General features: G+C 65.5%; 2 protein-coding genes across 4 annotated transcripts; one reads left to right on the forward strand and one right to left on the reverse strand.

Annotated features, from left to right (window-relative positions):
* Positions 1-630: 630 nt before the first annotated feature.
* On the reverse strand, positions 631-9,936 carry S1PR2 (sphingosine-1-phosphate receptor 2). Of its 2 annotated transcripts, none has more exons than XM_065859216.2 (2): positions 9,891-9,936; positions 631-3,115 (listed from the first exon to the last, which is right to left on the reverse strand). In XM_065859216.2, the coding sequence occupies exon 2, from the start codon at positions 3,028-3,030 to the stop codon at positions 1,978-1,980; it is 1,053 nt and encodes a 350-aa protein (XP_065715288.1). In that variant the 5' UTR covers positions 3,031-3,115; positions 9,891-9,936; the 3' UTR covers positions 631-1,977. The 2 variants fall into 2 exon arrangements, with proteins under 2 accessions (XP_065715288.1, XP_065715287.1); XM_065859215.2 differs by lacking the exon at positions 9,891-9,936 and adding an exon at positions 4,883-5,338.
* A 2,420-nt stretch (positions 9,937-12,356) lies between these two features.
* MRPL4 (mitochondrial ribosomal protein L4) lies at positions 12,357-16,314 on the forward strand. Of its 2 annotated transcripts, none has more exons than XM_071800665.1 (9): positions 12,357-12,525; positions 12,606-12,654; positions 14,143-14,323; positions 14,424-14,475; positions 15,236-15,353; positions 15,464-15,570; positions 15,649-15,758; positions 15,837-15,907; positions 16,023-16,314. In XM_071800665.1, exons 1-9 carry the CDS (start codon positions 12,406-12,408, stop codon positions 16,166-16,168), a joined length of 954 nt encoding a protein of 317 aa, XP_071656766.1. In that variant the 5' UTR covers positions 12,357-12,405; the 3' UTR covers positions 16,169-16,314. The 2 variants fall into 2 exon arrangements, with proteins under 2 accessions (XP_071656766.1, XP_065715331.2); XM_065859259.2 differs by having other exon boundaries at positions 14,146-14,323.
* The last annotated feature ends 2,367 nt before the right edge of the window (positions 16,315-18,681 follow it).

Here is an 18,681-nt window from a genome sequence, read left to right on the forward strand (position 1 = left end):
TGGCCCCAAAGCCGCCAATGCCCCCCCCCGGGTCGCGATGAATCACCCGCAGCCCTTCCCGTTCCCGCGGGATTCCCCGTCCATCCCCATCACCACCGGGGGGGGCCCATTGGGGGTCCCCCTATCCATGGCGAAACACCGGAGTTTCCAATGTGGGGGCCCCGGCGCCGTGGGGGCGGCCGAAACCCCACGGGGCACCAAAATGCGGACCCGTCCCGACGGTGGCGGCGGGGGGGGGGGAGGAAACGAAACCCCCTCCTCGTTTCCTCTGCACCCCCCAAGGGAGGAAATGGGGCCAAATTGGGGCGCGAAACGTTTGGGTGCTTGTGGGGGGGGGGGACAAAACAACGGGTTGGGGAGCGAGGACAAGGGGCTGGGGGGGGGGGGACACGTGTGGCCCCCCCACTTCCCCTTCCCCAAAATGCCGGCGCCGTGGGGAAGCGGCTGCGGTTGAGACGAGGAAGCTCCAGCGCCGGCGTCACCAAGGGAGGCGGCAAAACCCTCCTCCGGCCAAATTGGGGGACCCCATGCCCCCCCACGCTGAGCCCCATCCCCTCTGCCCCCCCCATGGAGCTGGGGGGGGGGGTGGATTTGGGGGGTCCCCATCCAGGCTGGGAAGAAGGCACAGACGAGTGGAAAAGCGCCGTTTTAATACAACCATCGCCCTTATGGGGGAAGGGGGGGGTCGCTGCGTTTTTGGGGGGGTCCTAAGGGGGTCACAGGGATAGGGGGAGGCCCCGGCAGAGCCGGCTGCAACGGGGCCCCCCCGGCGTGTGCCAGCACACAGCAGGACCACGGAGAAGGGTGGGGGGGTCCTTAATGCGTCCCCCATTCCATAGCGAGCGCCCCAGGCCCGGCTTTATTGGCAAAGCCCCCCCCGGGGCCAAGAGCAGCGGTCGGTGCCGCCCACGGAGCCGGGGAGCAGCCGGGGGCAGAGGATTTGCCACTGGCGCCATGGGGCGCTGTGGGGAGGGGCCCCGGGACCCGTCCGACAGGTCCCGCGGGGGCCCCGGGGCTCGGGATGGGCGTGGGAAGAGAAACACGCGTGTTGTGTCCCCCCCCCCGAACATGCACCGGTCATGGAAACCCGGCCAGAGAAACACGCGTGTTGTCCCCCCCCCCGAACATGCACCGGTCATGGAAACCCGGCCAGAGAAACACGCGTGTTTGGCCCCCCCGAACATGCATGGGTCATGGAAACCCCAGCTGGAGAGTGGGATGAACATGTGTGTTCGGCCCCCCCGAACATGCATTGATCATGGAAACCCCCGACTGGAGAGTGGGGAGAACACACGTGTTCACCCCCCCGAACATGCATTGATCATGGAAGCCCTGGCCAGGGAGTGGGAAGAACACGCGTGTTCAGCCCCCCCCCCGAACATGCACTGGTCATGGAAACCCGGCCAGAGAAACACGCGTGTTCGGCCCCCCCAAACATGCATTGGTCATGGAAACCCCTGGCTGGAGAGTGGGGAGAACACGCGTGTTCAGCCCCCCCGAACATGCATGGGTCATGGAAACCCCAGCTGGAGAGTGGGATGAACATGTGTGTTTGGCCCCCCCTGAACATGCACCGGTCATGGAAACCCGGCCAGAGAAACACACGTGTTCAGCCCCCCCCGAACATGCATTGGTCATGGAAACCCCTGGCTGGAGAGTGGGATGAACACGCGTGTTCGGCCCCCCTGAACATGCATTGATCATGGAAACCCCCGACTGGAGAGTGGGGAGAACACGCGTGTTCGCCCCCCCAAACATGCATTGATCATGGAAACCCTGGCCAAGCAGTGGGAAGAACACGCGTGTTCGGCCCCCCCAAACATGGAAACCCCGGCATCACCGCGGGGAACCCCGGGTGGGGACGCCCCATTTTGGGGGGGGGATATGAAGGTGCAATCGTCCATCCGTACCTATAGAAACACCCCCTCCCCACCGCGTACCCCGCGCCGTGGGGCGCCCGAGGGACGAGCGCCCCCTCTAGACCGAGGTGGTGCAGTCGCGGGTGATGGGCGAGGTGGGCAGCTCGTATTTGGGGGTGCAGCGGTCCAGCGAGCTGGATGTGCGCGGGGGCAGCGCGCAGCGCCCGGGGGGCCGGTCCCGGCGCCCCGCGCCGCAGCAGCACAGCACCCTCAGGAACTCGCGCCGCATGTCCTTGCTCCTCAACGTATAGATGATGGGGTTGGCGGCCGAGTTGAGCGTGGCGAAGGCGAAGAAGTAGTTCGCCTTGTAGAGGACGCGGCACGCCCGCACGGGGCACGAGGCGTCCATGAGGAGGATGATGAAGGCCGGCAGCCAGCAGACGATGAAGGCTCCCAAGACGATGGTGACCGTCTTGAGCAACGCCAAGGTCTGGGCGCTGGCGATCTCGGCGTGGCTGGAGCGCACGATGCAGTAGATGCGGCTGTAGAGCCCCACGATGGCGAGGAGGATGAGGGTGAAGATGGTGATGACGAAGAGGATGTAGCGTTTGGAGTAGAGCGGGAGGACGGTGGAGCAGTCGCCCAGGTCGCTCATGCAGTTCCAACCCATGATGGGGAGGCTCCCGATGGCGGCGGCGATCACCCAGCACGCCCCGATCAGCAGCACCATGCGGCAGTTCTTGTCGCTGCTGTACACCTTGACCTTGGTGATGGCCACGTGGCGCTCGATGGCGATGGCCAACAAGCTGAAGACGGACGCGGCCAAGGTGGCGAAAGCCGTGCCCTCCCGCACGAACCACTGCACCGGCGTTAGGTTGAACGTGGTGGCTCCGGACAGCAGGATGTTGGCCATGAAGGCCAAGCCGGCCAAGAGGTCGGAGAAAGCCAAATTACCGATGAAAATGTACATGGCCGAGTGGAACTTCTTGTTGCGGCAAACGGAGATGAGCACCAAGAGGTTCTCCAGCACGATGAAGCAGCACAAGACCACGATGAGGATGGACACCACCCAACGGGAGGTGCTGGGCGAGCTCTCCGTGCCCTCCTTGGTGTAGTTGTAATGCTCCCGGATCTTCTCCGTGTTGAAATACTCCTTGTAGATGCTCCCCATGGCTCCTCGCCGGCCGCGGCGCCGCCGGTCCTGCCGAGCTCAGCGCCGCCGGGGCATGGTGACGGTGATTCGGGGCTGCGGGGACCTGGGGGGACAGGAGAAATGGGGTGGGAATGGCGTCGGCGCCCCCAGATGTGGCGAGATGGGGGGGCGGGGGGTGCGCACATCTGGGTGCACATCTGGATGGCGGCATCCGCGCCGGCACGGTAGAAATGACTCGGAATGGAAATGCTGAGGGGAGATAAGAGACGCACCGTGGAGCGCCCCGGGGGGACCGCGCTGGTGACACCGCGGGGGACGCGCGGCTGGAGGTGACACCGCGGCAAAGCCACCGGGGGGCACTGGGGGGCTGGGATGGGTGGGACACCCCCATGCTCGCCATGGGGAGGGATGGGGACCCGGTACTGACCCCTATTGGTTTGGGGGGGGTGGGAATGTGTCCCCTTCCATTTGGGGTGGGGGGGACTGTGCACCCCCCATATAGGGATGGGGGGACACAGTGATGTCCCCTTTCCCCTGGTTTGGAGGGGGGACACCCAGTACTGACCCCCATTGGTTTGGGGGGGGGTGGGAATGTCCCCCCTTCCAGTTGGGGTGGGGGGGACACAGTGATGTCCCCTTTCCCCTGGTTTGGAGGGGGGACACCCGGTACTGACCCCCATTGGTTTGGGGGGGTGGGAATGTCCCCCCTTCCAGTTGGGGTGGGGGGGACACAGTGATGTCCCCTTTCCCCTGGTTTGGAGGGGGGACACCCGGTACTGACCCCCATTGGTTTGGGGGGGGGGTGGGAATGTCCCCCCTTCCATTTGAGGTGGGGGGGACACAGTGATGTCCCCTTTCCCCTGGTTTGGAGGGGGGACACCCGGTACTGACCCCCATTGGTTTGGGGGGGGGTGGGAATGTCTCCCCTTCCATTTGAGGTGGGAGGGACACAGTGATGTCCCCTTTCCCCTGGTTTGGAGCGGGGACACCCGGTACTGACCCCCATTGGTTTGGGGGGGGGTGGGAATGTCCCCCATTCCAGTTGGGGTGGGGGGGACACAGTGATGTCCCCTTTCCCCTGGTTTGGAGGGGGGACACCCGGTACTGACCCCCATTGGTTTGGGGGGGGGTGGGAATGTCCCCCCTTCCAGTTGGGGTGGGGGGGACACAGTGATGTCCCCTTTCCCCTGGTTTGGAGGGGGGACACCCGGTACTGACCCCCATTGGTTTGGGGGGGGTGGGAATGTGTCCCCTTCCATTTGGGGTGGGGGGGACACAGTGATGTCCCCTTTCCCCTGGTTTGGAGCGGGGACACCTGGTACTGACCCCCATTGGTTTGGGGGGGGGTGGGAATGTCTCCCCTTCCATTTGAGGTGGGGGGGCACAGTGATGTCCCCTTTCCCCTGGTTTGGAGGGGGGACACCCGGTACTGACCCCCATTGGTTTGGGGGGGGGTGGGAATGTCACCCCTTCCATTTGAGGTGGGGGGGCACAGTGATGTCCCCTTTCCCCTGGTTTGGAGGGGGGACCCCAGTACTGTCCCCTGCCCCAGTAAGGGTGGGGGACACCCCGTACTGTCCCCACTCCATGAGGGAGGGGGTCCCTGTGTCTGCCCAGTTCAGATGGGGCACCCAGTACCATCGACCTCCCCCCAGTTAGGGACGGAACACCCCGTACCGTGATTCCCCCCCCTTAGTTAGGGATGGGACACCCCGTACCGCCCCCACCCCCCAAATGAGGCCCAGGACCCCCTGTTAGGGCCCCCCCGGTCCCGGGACCCCGTGGGGAGCGGGTGGGTCCGGGGCGGGACCGAATGGCCGGGGTTGGGGGGGGGAAAACGGGGGGGAAGGAGCCCCGAGCTCCGCCGCACCTCCAGCCGCCGCCCGCGCCGTCCCGGGGCCGGCCCGGTGCTCCCGGTACCGCCCCGGTGCTCCCGGTACCGTTCCGGTGCTCTCGGTCCTCCCGGTGCCGCCCCGGTGCTCCCAGTGCCCTCTCGGTGCTCCCGGTACCGTCCCGGTGCTGCCCCGGTACTCCCAGTGCCCTCTCGGTACCGTCCCGGTGCTCTTGGTACCGTCCCGGAGCTCCCGGTGCTCCCGGTGCCCTCTCGGTACCGTCCCGGAGCTCCCGGTGCCGCCCCGGTGCTCTCGGTGCCCTCTCGGTACCGTCCCGGAGCCCCCGGAGCTTCCGATGCCCTCTCGGTACCGTCCCGGAGCCCCCGGAGCTTCCGATGCCCTCTCGGTACCGTCCCGGAGCTGCCGGTGCCGCCCCCGCCGAGCGCTGCCGCCCGCCCGGGCTCCTGCGCAGCCGCGCCCGGTGCCGGGGGCACCGCCCCTCGCTCCCGCCGCTCCGGGACCCCCTCCCCGGTCCCCCCCGGTGGCCGGAGGAGCCGCCGCCGCCGCCCCGAGCGGAGCTTCGGCCGCCGCTTCCCCTTCCCCGGCACCGGCCGCCCCCGGGCCCGGCGGCTGCGGGCGGAGCCACCGGAGGGGAGGGGAGGGGGCGAGGGACCCGCGGGGACGCGGCGCGATCCGCAACCAGGATCCGCAACCGGGATCCGCAACCGGGATCCGCAACCGGGATCCGCAACCGGGAACTGCACCGGGATCCTCAACTGGGATCCCGAACCGCGATCCGAAACCGGGAACTGCACCGGGATCCTCAACCGGGATCCCGAACCGGGAACTGCACCGGGATCCTCAACCGGGATCCTCAACCGGGATCCCGAACCGGGGTCCCGAACCGGGAACTGCACCGGGATCCTCAATCGGGATCCTCAACCGGGGTCCTGAACAGGGATCCCGAACCGGGAATTGCATCGGGATCCGGAACCGGGATCCGAAACCGGGAATTGCACCGGGATCCGGAACCGGGATCCTCAACCGGGGACCTGAACCGGGATCCTGAACTGGGATCCAGCCCCGGGAACTGCACCAGGATCCACAACCACGATCCCGAAATGGGAACTGTACCGGGATCATCAACCGGGATCCAGCCCCGGGAACTGGACCAGGGTCATCAACCGGGATCCTGAACCAGGATCATCAAACGCGATCCTGAACCGGGACCCAGCCCCGGGAAGTGCACCGGGATCCTGGGCTGGGATCCTGCCCTGGGAACTGTAATGGAATCCTGGGCTGGGATCCTGAACCGGGATCCTGCCCAGGGATCCTGTATTGGGATCGTGAACCGGGATCTGCACCAGGACCCTGAACTGGGAACCACACTGGGATCCCACCAAGATCTGCACCGGGATCCTGCACTGGAATCCTGACCCCCCCCAGCCCCTACACGGGGATCCTCCCCCAGGACACCCCTCCCAGCACCCCAAAGCACCTGGGGGGGGTCCCAAGACCCCAAAGCACCCAGGGAGGTCCCAGCACCCCAAAGCACCCGAGGGTCCCAGGACCTCTAAAGTACCCAGCGGGTCCAGCACCCCCAAATACCCCAGGAGGTCCCAGGACCCCAAAGCACCTGGGGGGTCCCAAGACCCCAAAGCACCCAGGAGCCCCCAGCACCCCAAAGCACCCAGAGGGTCCTGAAACCCCAAAGCACCCAGGGGGTTCCCAGCACCCCAAAGCACCTGGGGGTCCCCAGGACTCCAAAGTACCCAGGGGGTCCCAGCACCCCAAAGCACCCAGGGGGGTCCCAGGACCCCAAATCACCCGGGAGCCCCCAGCACCCCAAAGCACCCAGGAAGTCCTGAAACCCCAAAGCACCCAGGGGGGTCCCAGCACCCCAAAGCACCCGGGGGTCCCCAGGACCCCAAAGCACCCAGGGGGTCCCGAGACCCCAAAGCACCCGGGAGCCCCCAGCACCCCAAGCCACCTGGGGGCCCCAGGACCCCCAAATACCTCAGGGGTCCCCAGGCCAGCGGGGCCAGGGGGGCGAGGGGGCTGGGAGCCCCTGGTGGCGGGGGAGGGGCGTCGGGGGCGCACACAGGGCCCCTTGTTCCCAAAATAACCCCCCGGCTCCAGCGCGGCAAATTGGATCAGCGGTGCCGGCCTGGCCGGGCTTAGCGCCGGGGTCAAGCGGGCGCGGGGGCGGCTGCCAGATGGTGCTGGGGCCGGATGTGGCCCCACGGCGTGGGGGACGCGCCCTGGGCCCCACGGGCACGGGGGACGCGCGGGTGGGCGCACAGGTGCGGTGCGGGGTCAGCGTGGGACCCCCGGCCGGCCGCTGTCACCGAGCCAGCCCTTGTCACCAAATCAACCCCTGTCACCAAACCAAACCGTCCCTTGTCACCAAACCGTCACTTGTCACCGAACCATCCCCTGTCACCGAACCATCCCTTGTCACCAAATCAACCCCTGTCACCAAACCAAACCGTCCCTTGTCACCAAACCGTCGCTTGTCACCAAAGCAAACCAAGCCTTGTCACCAAACCGTCGCTTGTCATCAAACCATCGCTTGTCACCAAACCATCCAATGTCACCGAACCAAACCAACCCTTGTCACCGAACCATCCCTTGTCACCAAACCGTCCCTTGTCACCAAACCGTCACTTGTCACCAAACCATCCCTTGTCACCGAACCATCCCTTGTCACCAAATCAAACCAACCCTTGTCACTGAACCAACCCTTGTCACCAAACCGTCCCTTGTCACCAAAACGTCACTTGTCACCAAACCATCCCTTGTCACCAAAACAACCCTTGTCACCGAACCAAACCAACTCTTGTCACCGAACCATCCCTTGTCACCAAAACAACCCTTGTCACCAAACCAACCCTTGTCACCAAACCATCACTTGTCACCAAACCATTCCTTGTCACCAAACCGTCGCTTGTCACCAAACCAACCCTTGTCACCAAAACAACCCTTGTCACCAAACCATCCCTTGTCACCAAACCAAACCATCCCTTGTCACCAAACCTACCCCTGGAAACCTTGGGGACCCCCCAGCTGAGCGGTGTCACCAAACCATCCCTTGTCACCAAACCATCCCTTGTCACCAAACCAAACCATCCCTTGTCACCAAACCACCCCTTGTCACCAAACCAACCCCTGGAAGCCTCGGGGACCCCCAGCCGCGCGGTGTCACCGCTGTCCCCGCCGAGGCGGCGCCGCACCAGCCTGGGCTGTTTGCCGAGCGGCGGCAATGAGGGCGCTGGAGCCAAATGCACCGAATTCCTCCGGGTCTGGGGGGGGGAGGTGCGGCCGGCAGCACCCAAGGGTGCGGGGACACTGCGGGGATGAACTGGGTGCAACGGGACACGGGGTGGGTGCCACCAAGGGCACATGGGGGCTGGGACACCCCGGGGGTGCCACCATGGGTGCTGGGACACCCCAGTGGGTGCTGGGACACCCTGGGGGTGTCACCAAGGGCACATGGGTGCTGGGACACCCCGGGGGTGCCACCATGGGTGCTGGGACACCCCAGTGGGTGCTGGGACACCCTGGGGGTGTCACCAAGGGCACAGGGGTGCTGGGACACCCCAGTGGGTGCTGGGACACCCTGTGGGTGCTGGTGATGGCACAGGGGTGCCAGCACCCCAGGGCACAGCCCCACGGGCACCGGCAGCACCCAGAGCCAGTGCCACCTCCCCTGTGCCATCACTGTCACCCCCATACCGGTGCCACCCCCCCTGTGCCACCACTGTCACCCCCCTGTGCCACCACCGTCACCCCCATACTGGTGCCACCCCCCTGTGCCATCACTGTCACCCCCATACTGGTGTCACCCCCTCTGTGCCATCACTGTCACCCTCCTGTGCCATCACTGTCACCCCCATACCAGTGTCACCTCCCCTGTGCCATCACTGTCACCCCCATACCGGTGTCACCCCCCCTGTGCCACCACCGTCACCCCCATACCAGTGTCACCCCCCCTGTGCCATCACTGTCACCCCCATACCGGTGTCACCTCCCCTGTGCCATCACTGTCACCCCCATACCGGTGTCACCCCCCCTGTGCCATCACTGTCACCCCCGTACCAGTGTCACCCCCCCATGCCATCACCGTCACCCCCATACCAGTGTCACCCTCCCTGTGCCATCACTGTCACCCCCATACCAGTGTCACCTCCCCTGTGCCATCACTGTCACCCCCATACCGGTGTCACCCCCCCTGTGCCACCACCGTCACCCCCATACCAGTGTCACCCCCCCTGTGCCATCACTGTCACCCCCATACCGGTGTCACCTCCCCTGTGCCATCACTGTCACCCCCATACCGGTGTCACCCCCCCTGTGCCATCACTGTCACCCCCGTACCAGTGTCACCCCCCCATGCCATCACCGTCACCCCCATACCAGTGTCACCCCCCTGTGCCACCACTGTCACCCCCATACCGGTGTCACCCCCCGGTGCCATCACTGTCAGCCCCATACCGGTGTCACCCCCATACCAGTGTCACCCCCATACCAGTGTCACCCTCCCTGTGCCATCACTGTCACCCCCATACCGGTGTCACCCCCATACCAGTGTCACCCCCCCTGTGCCATCACCGTCACCCATACCAGTGTCACCCGGTGTCACCAACCGTTACCGGTTGCACAAGCCGGGGGGGGAGGAGGGGGGGCGGGGTGTGTGTGTCCCCACCCCCGTCCAGCTGTGCCCCAGATGTCGGTGACAACCAAACAGCTGCACCCGCTTCCCGCCACGGGGACAATGGCCCCGGGAGGGGTGGGGGGGGGGACATTGTCACTGTCACCACCATGAGACCCCCACCCACAACCCCGTAGCCATGGGGGGGGTCGCGCACCCCGAGCCCCCCCCGGGGTGTCACCCCCCACTTTGTCACCACGGGGCTCCTCGTTTTGTCACCGCGGGAGGCGGGGGGGGGATGAGGACACCCCTGGGTGCCCCTCTGGGGGTGCCCCCACCTCGGGGGGAGGGGGTTTTGGGTGGGGGGGACACGCGTGGGGGGGTCAGAGCCTTACCGGCCGTTTTCTCGGTCCCGTTGCAACATGTGGAGCGGGGCGGGGGGGGGAAGCGGGGGCGGGGAAGCCACACCCCCTGAGGGGGCGTGGCCTTTGTGTCCACGCCCCCACCCGAACGCCTGGGTCCTCTGTGTTACAAATTAGGGGGGGGAAACCCCAAAAATGAAGCTGGGGGAGGGCCCAGGACGCCCCCCCTCCCCCTCCCGCCGTGTTCCCCATAAGGGACGCGTCAAAATTTTGGGGGGGGGGGGGGGGTGTCCCCAGACACCCCCTAGGTCACCCCTTTATTCCCCCCCCCTCCCCAAAAATTAAAGGGGGTCCCAATATTGGTGGCGCTTTCTAAACCCATTTTTGGGAGGGGAGGAGTTGGGGTGCAGGAACCCCCACGGGTGTTTTTTGGGGGGGGGGTGGGAGTTCCCCCCCCAATGTGATTTTGGTGCCTCCATAGAGGAATTTGGGGGGGGGGTGGGGGGCTGTGAAGGGCACCCCCCCCCCCCCTAAAATGGCCCCCGGATGCTGGGGAGGGGTTGGGGGGGGTCCCACCGCCCCCCCCCGCCATGAAGAGGCCGCAGCGAAGGGGCCGGGAAGGGATTTAATTGGAAACAGGCGTTGGGATGGGGGGGGAAGGGCAGCGGGGCCCCCCCGGGACCGAATTGGCCGGAGGAGCCCCCCACCCCCCCCCACCCCCCGCCCCCGGATCCGCCGCCCAAAACGGGGGGGGAGGGGGAAATTGTGGGGCCAGATGGTTGAGGGGGGAGAGCCCTGGGTGGGACCCCCCCTCAAATCTCAGCCTGGGCCCCCCCAAAAGGCAGTTTGGGCCCCCCCAGTCCCAGAGTGGAACCCCCAGTCCCGGCCTGGGGGTGATGGGGGGCGCTGGAAGTGATTGGGGGGCACTGGGGGTGATTGGGGGTACTGGGGGGTGATGGGGGGCACTGAGGGTTATGGGGGCACTGGGGGTTATGGGGGAGCACTGGAAGTGATTGGGGGGCACTGGGGGGTGATTGGGGGTACTGGGGGTGATTGGGGGTACTGGGGGGTGACGGGGGGCACTGGGGGTGATTGGGGGTACTGGGGGTTATGGGGGGCACTGGGGGTTATGGGGGGACACTGAGGGTTATGGGGGCACTGGGGGTTATGGGGGAGCACTGGAAGTGATTGGGGGCACTGGGGGTGATTGGGGGTACTGGGGGGTGATGGGGGGCACTGAGGGTTATGGGGGCACTGGGGGTTATGGGGGAGCACTGGAAGTGATTGGGGGGCACTGGGGGGTGATTGGGGGTACTGGGGGGTGATGGGGGGCACCGGGGGTTATGGGGGGGCACGGGAGTGATTGGGGGGCACTGGGGGTTATGGGGAGCACTGGGGTTATGGGGGGCACTGGGGGGTGATTGGGGGTACTGGGTGGTGATGGGGGGCACTGGGGGTTATGGGGGGCACTGGGGGTTATGGGGGAGCACTGGAAGTGATTGGGGGGCACTGGGGGTTACGGGGGGGCACAGGGGGTGATTGGGGGGCACTGGGGGTTATGGGGGGACACTGAGGGTTATGGGGGTACTGGGGGGTGATGGGGGGCACTGGGGGTTACGGGGGGGCACAGGGGGTGATTGGGGGGCACTGGGGGTCATGGGGGGACACTGAGGGTTATGGGGGTACTGGGGGGTGATGGGGGGCACTGGGGGTTATGGGGGAGCAGTGGAAGTGATTGGGGGGCACTGGGGGGGCACTGGGGGTTATGGGGGGGCACTGGGGGTGATGGGGGCACTGGGGGTGATGGGGAGGACTGAGGGGGCACTGGGGGGTCATGGGGGGCACAGGGGGTGATGGGGGGCACTGGGGGGGTGATGGGGGCACTGGGGGTGATTTGGGGTACTGGGGAGCCATGGGGGGGACTGGTGGTTCACGGGGGGCACTGGGGGGTTATGGGGGGCACTGGTGGTGATTGGGGGGCACTGTGGTTCATGGGGGGCACTGGGGGGCACTGTGGGTCCTGGGGGGCACTGGTGGTTCATGGGGGGTCCTGGGGGCACTGTGGGTCTTGGGGGGCACTGGTGGGTCCTGGGGGGCGCTTGGGGGCACTGGGGGGCACTGTGGTTCGTGGGGGGCACTGGGGAGCACTGGGGGGTCATGGGGAACACTGTGGGTCCTGGGGGGCACTGGTGGTTCATGGTGGTCCTGGGGGGCACTGGGGGGTCCTGGGGGCCACTGGTGGTTCATGGGGGGCACTGGGGGTCCTGGGGGGCACTGCGGTTCGTGGGGGGCACTGGGGAGCACTGCGGTTCGTGGGGGGCACTGGGGGTCCTGGGGGGCACTGCGGTTCGTGGGGGGCACTGGGGAGCACTGGGGGGTCATGGGGGGCACTGGGGGTCATGGGGGGCACTGGGGCCGCCCCCTTCCCGCTCTCCTCCCTTCCCCACCCTCCTCCTCCTCCTCCTTCTTTCCCGCCTCCTCCCACTTCCGCCGGAAGCCCCTCCGCGCTCTTTGGTGACGTCACCGCGGCGCGCCAGGCGCTGCCGCCATGCTCCGGGCGGGCGGGTCCCGCGTTCCCGCCGTCTCCTCCGTTATTTCCGCCCTTTCCTCCGTTACTTCCGCCGTTTCCGCCGCGCTCAGGGGCCGCGCCCGGGCCGGGGCCGCGGGGGTGAGGGCGGGGCCGGGGGCGGGGCCGGGGGCGGAGCTCGGAGGCCGCCGCCCCCCGCGCTGACAGCCGCTTTCCCACAGGTCTCGTCCGGCCCCGCCGCCTCCGCTGGGTCCCCCGGGACCCACACGGGTGAGTCCGGGATGGGACGGGGTGGCCCTGGGGCTGGGAACACCTGGGGACAGCAGGGATGTGGTGTCTGTGGGGTTGGGGACATCAGGGTCAGGGTGTCCGTGGGGTTGGGGACACCCGGGGACATCAGGGATGTGGTGTCTGTGGGGTTGGGGACATCAGGGTCAGGGTGTCCGTGGGGTTGGGGACACCCGGGGACATCAGGGATGTGGTGTCTGTGGGGCTGGGGACACATGGGGACATCAGGGTCAGGGTGTCCATGGGGTTGGGGACACCTGGGGACATCAGGGATGTGGTGTCTGTGGGGCTGGGGACATCAGGGTCAGGGTGTCTGTGGGGTTGGGGACATCTGGGGACATCAGGGTCAGGGTGTCCATGGGGTTGGGGACACCTGGGGACATCAGGGATGTGGTGTCTGTGGGGTTGGGGACATCAGGGTCAGGGTGTTTGTGGAGTTGGGGACACCTGGGGACATGAGGGACAGTGTCTGTGGGGTTGGGGACATCAGGATCAGGGTGTCCATGAGGCTGGGGACACTTGGGGACATTAGGGACAGGGTGTCCGTGGGGCTGGGGCATCAGGGTCAGGGTGTTCGTGGGATTGGGGACACCCGAGGACATGAGGGACAGTGTCTGTGGGGTTGGGGACATCAAGGATGGGGTGTTCCTGGGGTTGGGGACACATGGAGACATCAGGGATGTGGTGTCTGTGGTGCTGCGGACACCAGGGGACAGCAGGGATGGGGTGTCCGTGGATTTGGGGACACCTGGGGACATGAGGGTCAGGGCGTCCATGGGGCTGGGGACATCAGCGATGTGGTTCCATGGGGTTGGGGACACCTGGGGACATCAGGGTCAGGGTGTCTGTGGGGTTGGGGACACCTGGGGACATCAGGGTCAGGGTGTCTGTGGGGTTGGGGACACCTGGGGACATCAGGGTCAGGGTGTCTGTGGTGCTGGGAACAGTGGGGACAACCTGGGGACAGCTGTCCCTGGCCTTGGGGTGTCCCCGCTTTGTCACCTGCTGCTGCCACCACTGTCCCCTCTGTCCCTGTCCCCAGAGGTGCTGATGCCACCACTGTCCCCTCTGCTCTTGTCCCCCCGGAGGTACCAATGTCCCCTGCGCCCTTGTCCCCACAGTGGTGCTGATGCCACCGCTGTCCCCTCTGTCCCTGTCCCCAGTGTCCCTGGTGTCCCCAGTGGTGCCACCACTGTCCCCTCTGCCCGTGTCCCCAGCAGTGCCACCACTGTCCCCTCTGCCCGTGTCCCCAGTGGTGCCACCACTGTCCCCTCTGTCCCTGTCCCCAGTGTCCCTGGTGTCCCCAGTGGTGCCACCACTGTCCCCTCTGCCCGTGTCCCCAACAGTGCCACTGTCCCCTCTGTCCCCAGTGTCCCTGGTGTCCCCAGTGGTGCCACCACTGTCCCCTCTGTCCCTGTCCCCAGTGTCCCCGATGTCTCCAGCTGGTGCCACCGCTGTCCCTGTCCCCAGCAGCGCCGCTGTCCCCGGTGTCCCCGGTGTCCCCGGTGTCCCCGATCCTGCGTCCCTGCGCCGTCCCCGTCCCGTGTCACCGCTCCCCGGTCCAGGCCTGGGTGGAGTCCCTTCGTCACCACGATGACGAATTTCGGGGGCTCACCGACCTGCACCCCGACGTCTTCGCCGTCAGACCCAGGTGAGGGGGGGGACCCTGGGGACACAGGGGGGGTGTCCCCAATTGGGGGGGTGTCCCCCATAGGGGGAGTGACCTCACTGCATGTCCCCATGTCCCCAAGGCTGGACATCCTGCACACGGTCGCCATGTGGCAGAAGAACTACAAGAGGATCGTGAGTGTGGGGGGAGGTTTTTTGGGGGGCAGGGGGGGTCTATGGGGTTTGGGGGGGGGTACAGGGGGGTTTGGGGGGAGAAAAGAGGGGGGTCATTTTGGGGGGGTAGTTGGGGGGCAGAGGAGGAATTGGGGGGGCAGAGGGGGGTTTAGGGTTTTTTGGGGGGTTGGGGTTTTTTGGGGGGCGGGGGGGGTTGGGGGGGTACAGGGGGGTTTTGGGAGGAGAAAAGGGGGTTCATTTTTTGGGGGGGTAGTTGGGGGGCAGAGGAGGAATTAGGGGGGCAGAGGGGGGTTTAAAGTGCTTTGGGGGGTCAGAGGGGATTTGAGGGGCAGGGGGGGTCTGTAGGGTTTTGGGGGGGTACAGGGGGTTCTGGGGGGAGAAAGGGAGGGGTCATTTTGGGGGGCGTAGTTGGGGGGCAGAGGAGGAATTGGGGGAGCAGAGGGGGGTTTAGGGCTTTATTTTTGGGGAGGTTGGGGGGCCGAGGGGAGTTTAGGGTTGGGGGGGTTTGGGGGGGTCAGAGGAGGTTCTGGGGGCAGAGAAAGATCTGGGGGGGGGGCAAAGGGGCTTCATGGAGGGGACACAGAGGTTTTGGGGGGGGAAAAGGGGGGACAAAGTGATTTTGGGGGGGGGTGGGAGCAGCCCCTTCCTGCAAAGGCACCAGGACTCCTGGTTCCCCTCCCTGTGTATGGGGAGGGGGACACCAGGGGGTTCCCAACTGTCCCCCCCCCCATCACCATGTGTTGTCCCCCCCCTTCCCCAGAGCTACGCCAAGGTGAAAACACGGGCAGAGGTGCGGGGGGGGGGCAGAAAACCATGGCGCCAAAAAGGCACCGGCCGAGCCCGCCACGGCAGCATCCGCTCACCGCTCTGGCGGGGGGGTGAGTCCTGGGACCCCCCCTTGGGGACATTGGGGGGTCCTCACCCTCCTGGGGGGCGCTGGGACGCTCCTGGGGGGGTCACCAAGCTGTGCGTCCCCCCCTGTAATCAGGTGGTATCTCCCACGGCCCCCGCGGTCCCACCAGTTACTACTACATGCTCCCCATGAAAATTCGGGTGCTGGGGCTGAAAGTGGCGTTGACCGTGAAGCTGATGCAGGTACGGGGGGGTCGTAAGGGGGTTGGGGACACTGTGCCCCCCCCCCCCAAATTAATTGTGTCCCCCCCCTTCTCGCAGGATGATCTGCACATCGTTGACAACCTGGAGATCCCCACCAGTGACCCCCAGTATCTACTGGACCTGGCGCGGTATCGGCACTGGGGCCACTCCGTCCTCATTGTTGATGTGTGAGTGGGGTTTGGGGGGGGTAAAAGATCATGGGGGGGTCTCTTCCCCATTAATCCCCCCCTTTTTTCTCCCCCCAGCAACGAAATCCCGGAGAAAATCAGCACCGCGGTAGCCGAGCTGAAAACCATCAATTTAATCCCGGCGCTGGGTGAGGGCTGCGCTTACCCCCCCCAAAATGCATCGGGGACCCCCCGAAATACATCGGGGACCCCTAGACATGTAGGGGGGGGCCTCTCCTAAATGTGTTCCCCCCCCACGTCCAGGGTTGAACGTTCACAGCATGTTGAAGCACGAGACGCTGGTGGTGACATTGGACACCGTCACCTTCCTGGAGAAGACGCTGCTGTGGCACGACACGCGGTACTCGGCGCTTTACCCCTTCTCCATGCCCTACAGCGACTTCCCGTGACCCCCCCAGCAAGATGAGACCCCCCCAGAAAGACAAGACCCCCCCCTGGTTATGGGGAGCTGCCCCCCAAAAGCAAAACCCACCCCCCATCCCATAGGACGGGGGTTTTGGGGGACACCCAGGGGACATTAAATGGAGTTTGTGCGGCTGCTGCGTCGCTTTGTGCTGAGGGGGGGGTGATGCCACCTCCTGTTGTGACCCCCCCTGTTTTTACAGCGCCTTTTGTGACCCCCCCTCAATTTTCAGCCCCCCCCCCCCCCATATTTTAAGTCTCTTTGTAACCCCCCATATTCACAGCCCTTTTGTGCCCCCCCATTTTCAGCCCCTTTGCAACCCCCCATAATTTTGGTCCCTTTCCAACCCCCCCATTTCCAGCCCCTTTGTGCCCCCCCCATATTCACAGCCCTTTTGTGCCCCCCCATTTTCAGCCCCTTTGCAGGCCCCCATAATTTTGGTCCCTTTCCAACCCCCCCATTTCCAGCCCCTTTTGTGACCCCCCCATATTCACAGCCCTTTTGTGCCCCCCCATTTTCAGCCCCTTTGCAACCCCCCATAATTTTGGTCCCTTTCCAACCCCCCCATTTCCAGCCCCTTTGTGCCCCCCCCATATTCACAGCCCTTTTGTGCCCCCCCCATTTTCAGCCCCTTTGCAACCACCCCCATAATTTTGGTCCCTTTCCAACCCCCCCATTTCCAGCCCCTTTGTGCCCCCCCCATATTCACAGCCCTTTTGTGCCCCCCCATTTTCAGCCCCTTTGCAACCCCCCATAATTTTGGTCCCTTTCCAACCCCCCCATTTCCAGCCCCTTTGTGCCCCCCCCATATTCACAGCCCTTTTGTGCCCCCCCATTTTCAGCCCCTTTGCAACCCCTCATAATTTTGGTCCCTTTCCAACCCCCCCATTTCCAGCCCCTTTGTGACCCCCCCATTTTTACAGCCCCTTTGTGACCCCCCATTTTCAGCCCCTTTCCAGCCCCCCCATAATTTGGGTCCCTTTCCAGCCCCCCCATTTACAGCCCCTTTGTAACCCCCCCTATTTTCAGTCCCTTTGCAACCCCCCCCATAATTTTGATCCCTTTCCATCCCCCCCATTTTCAGCCCCTTTGCAGCCCCCCCATAATTTTGGTCCCTTTCCAACCCCCCCATTTCCAGCCCCTTTGTGCCCCCCCATTTTCACCATCCCTTTACCACCCCCATATTAAGTGACCTTGCAGCCCCCCCCTATTCCCAGTCCCCCCGCCCCCCCCATTCCCAGGACCCTGCGCTGTCCCCCGCATTCGGGGTTTTTGGGGACACTCCAAGGGGGGGGGGGCAGATCCGTGCCCCCCATTTTCGGGGGGGTGTTCCCGGTTTTTCCCATTTTGGTGGCTCCGGAGCGGGAAAATCCCGCGGTGTGGCCGCTTCCTGTGGGCGTTAACGAGCCGCCCTTGTTAGCAGGACAGACGGACGTGAGGGGACAGGGGACACCCGGGCTCGGTGACACGGGGCGGCCACCGGATGCAGGGGAAGCGGCTCAAGGGCCGCGGTGTCACCGCGGTGGCCTTGGGGGGGTGGTGACACGTGGGCCGGGACGGCGGTTTTGTCTTGTCCGTCTGTCCCCTGTGTCCCCCAGGTCCCCCCATCTGTCACCATGTCCCTGTGCCCCCCATCTCTGCCAATCTGTCCCCATGTCCCCCGTGTCCCCATGTCCCCCTCATCCATCCCCATGTCCCCCCATCTGTCACCATGTCCCTGTCCCCCCATCTCTGCCAATCCGTCCCCAAGTCCCCCATGTCCCCAGGGCTCCCCCATCCATCCCCAGGTCCCCCCATTGATCCCTATGTCCCTGTCCCCAATCTCTGCCCATCTGTCCCCCCTGTCTCCCCATCCATCCCCATGTCCCCCATGTCCCTGTCCCCCCATCTCTGCCAATCCGTCCCCATGTCCCCCGTGTCCCCAAGGCCCCCCCATCCATCCCCATGTCCCCCCGTCTGTCACCATGTCCCTGTCCCCCCATCTCTGCCAGTCCGTCCCCATGTCCCCCATGTCCCCCCATCTCTGCCAATCTGTCCCCATGTCCCCCCTGTCCCCCCATCCATCCCCATGTCCCCCATGTCCCTGTCCCCCCATCTCTGCCAATCCGTCCCCATGTCCCCCGTGTCCCTCCATCCATCCTCATGTCCCCTATGTCCCTGTTCCTCCCATCTCTGCCAATCTGTCCCCCACGTCCCCAAGGCCCCCTCATCCATCCCCATGTCCCCTGTGTCCCCCAGCCCCCCCCATCTATCCCCATGTCCCCCCATTGATTCCCATGTCCCTGTCCCCCCATCTCTGCCAGTCCGTCCCCATGTCCCCCATGTCCCCCATGTCCCTGTCCCCCATCTCTGCCAATCCATCCCTATGTCCCCAGTGTCCCCAAGGCCCCCCCATCCATCCCCATGTCCCTGTCCCCTCATCTCTGCCAATCCATCCCCATGTCCCTTGTGTCCCCCCATCCATCCATATGTCCCCCACGTCCCTGTCCCCCAGCTCCC

Source organism: Patagioenas fasciata, chromosome 32 (assembly GCF_037038585.1).
Source record: "Patagioenas fasciata isolate bPatFas1 chromosome 32, bPatFas1.hap1, whole genome shotgun sequence".
NCBI lineage: Eukaryota > Metazoa > Chordata > Aves > Columbiformes > Columbidae > Patagioenas > Patagioenas fasciata.

Coding starts and splice junctions, on each gene's coding strand:
- MRPL4 (XM_071800665.1), top strand. CDS start 12,406: ATGCTCCGGGCGGGCGGGTCCCGCGTTCCCGCCGTCTCCTCCGTTATT. Junction 12,526..12,605: donor CCCGGGCCGGGGCCGCGGGG/GTGAGGGCGGGG, acceptor GCTTTCCCACAG/GTCTCGTCCGGCCCCGCCGC. Junction 15,759..15,836: donor TCCGTCCTCATTGTTGATGT/GTGAGTGGGGTT, acceptor TTCTCCCCCCAG/CAACGAAATCCCGGAGAAAA.
- S1PR2 (XM_065859216.2), bottom strand. CDS start 3,030: ATGGGGAGCATCTACAAGGAGTATTTCAACACGGAGAAGATCCGGGAG.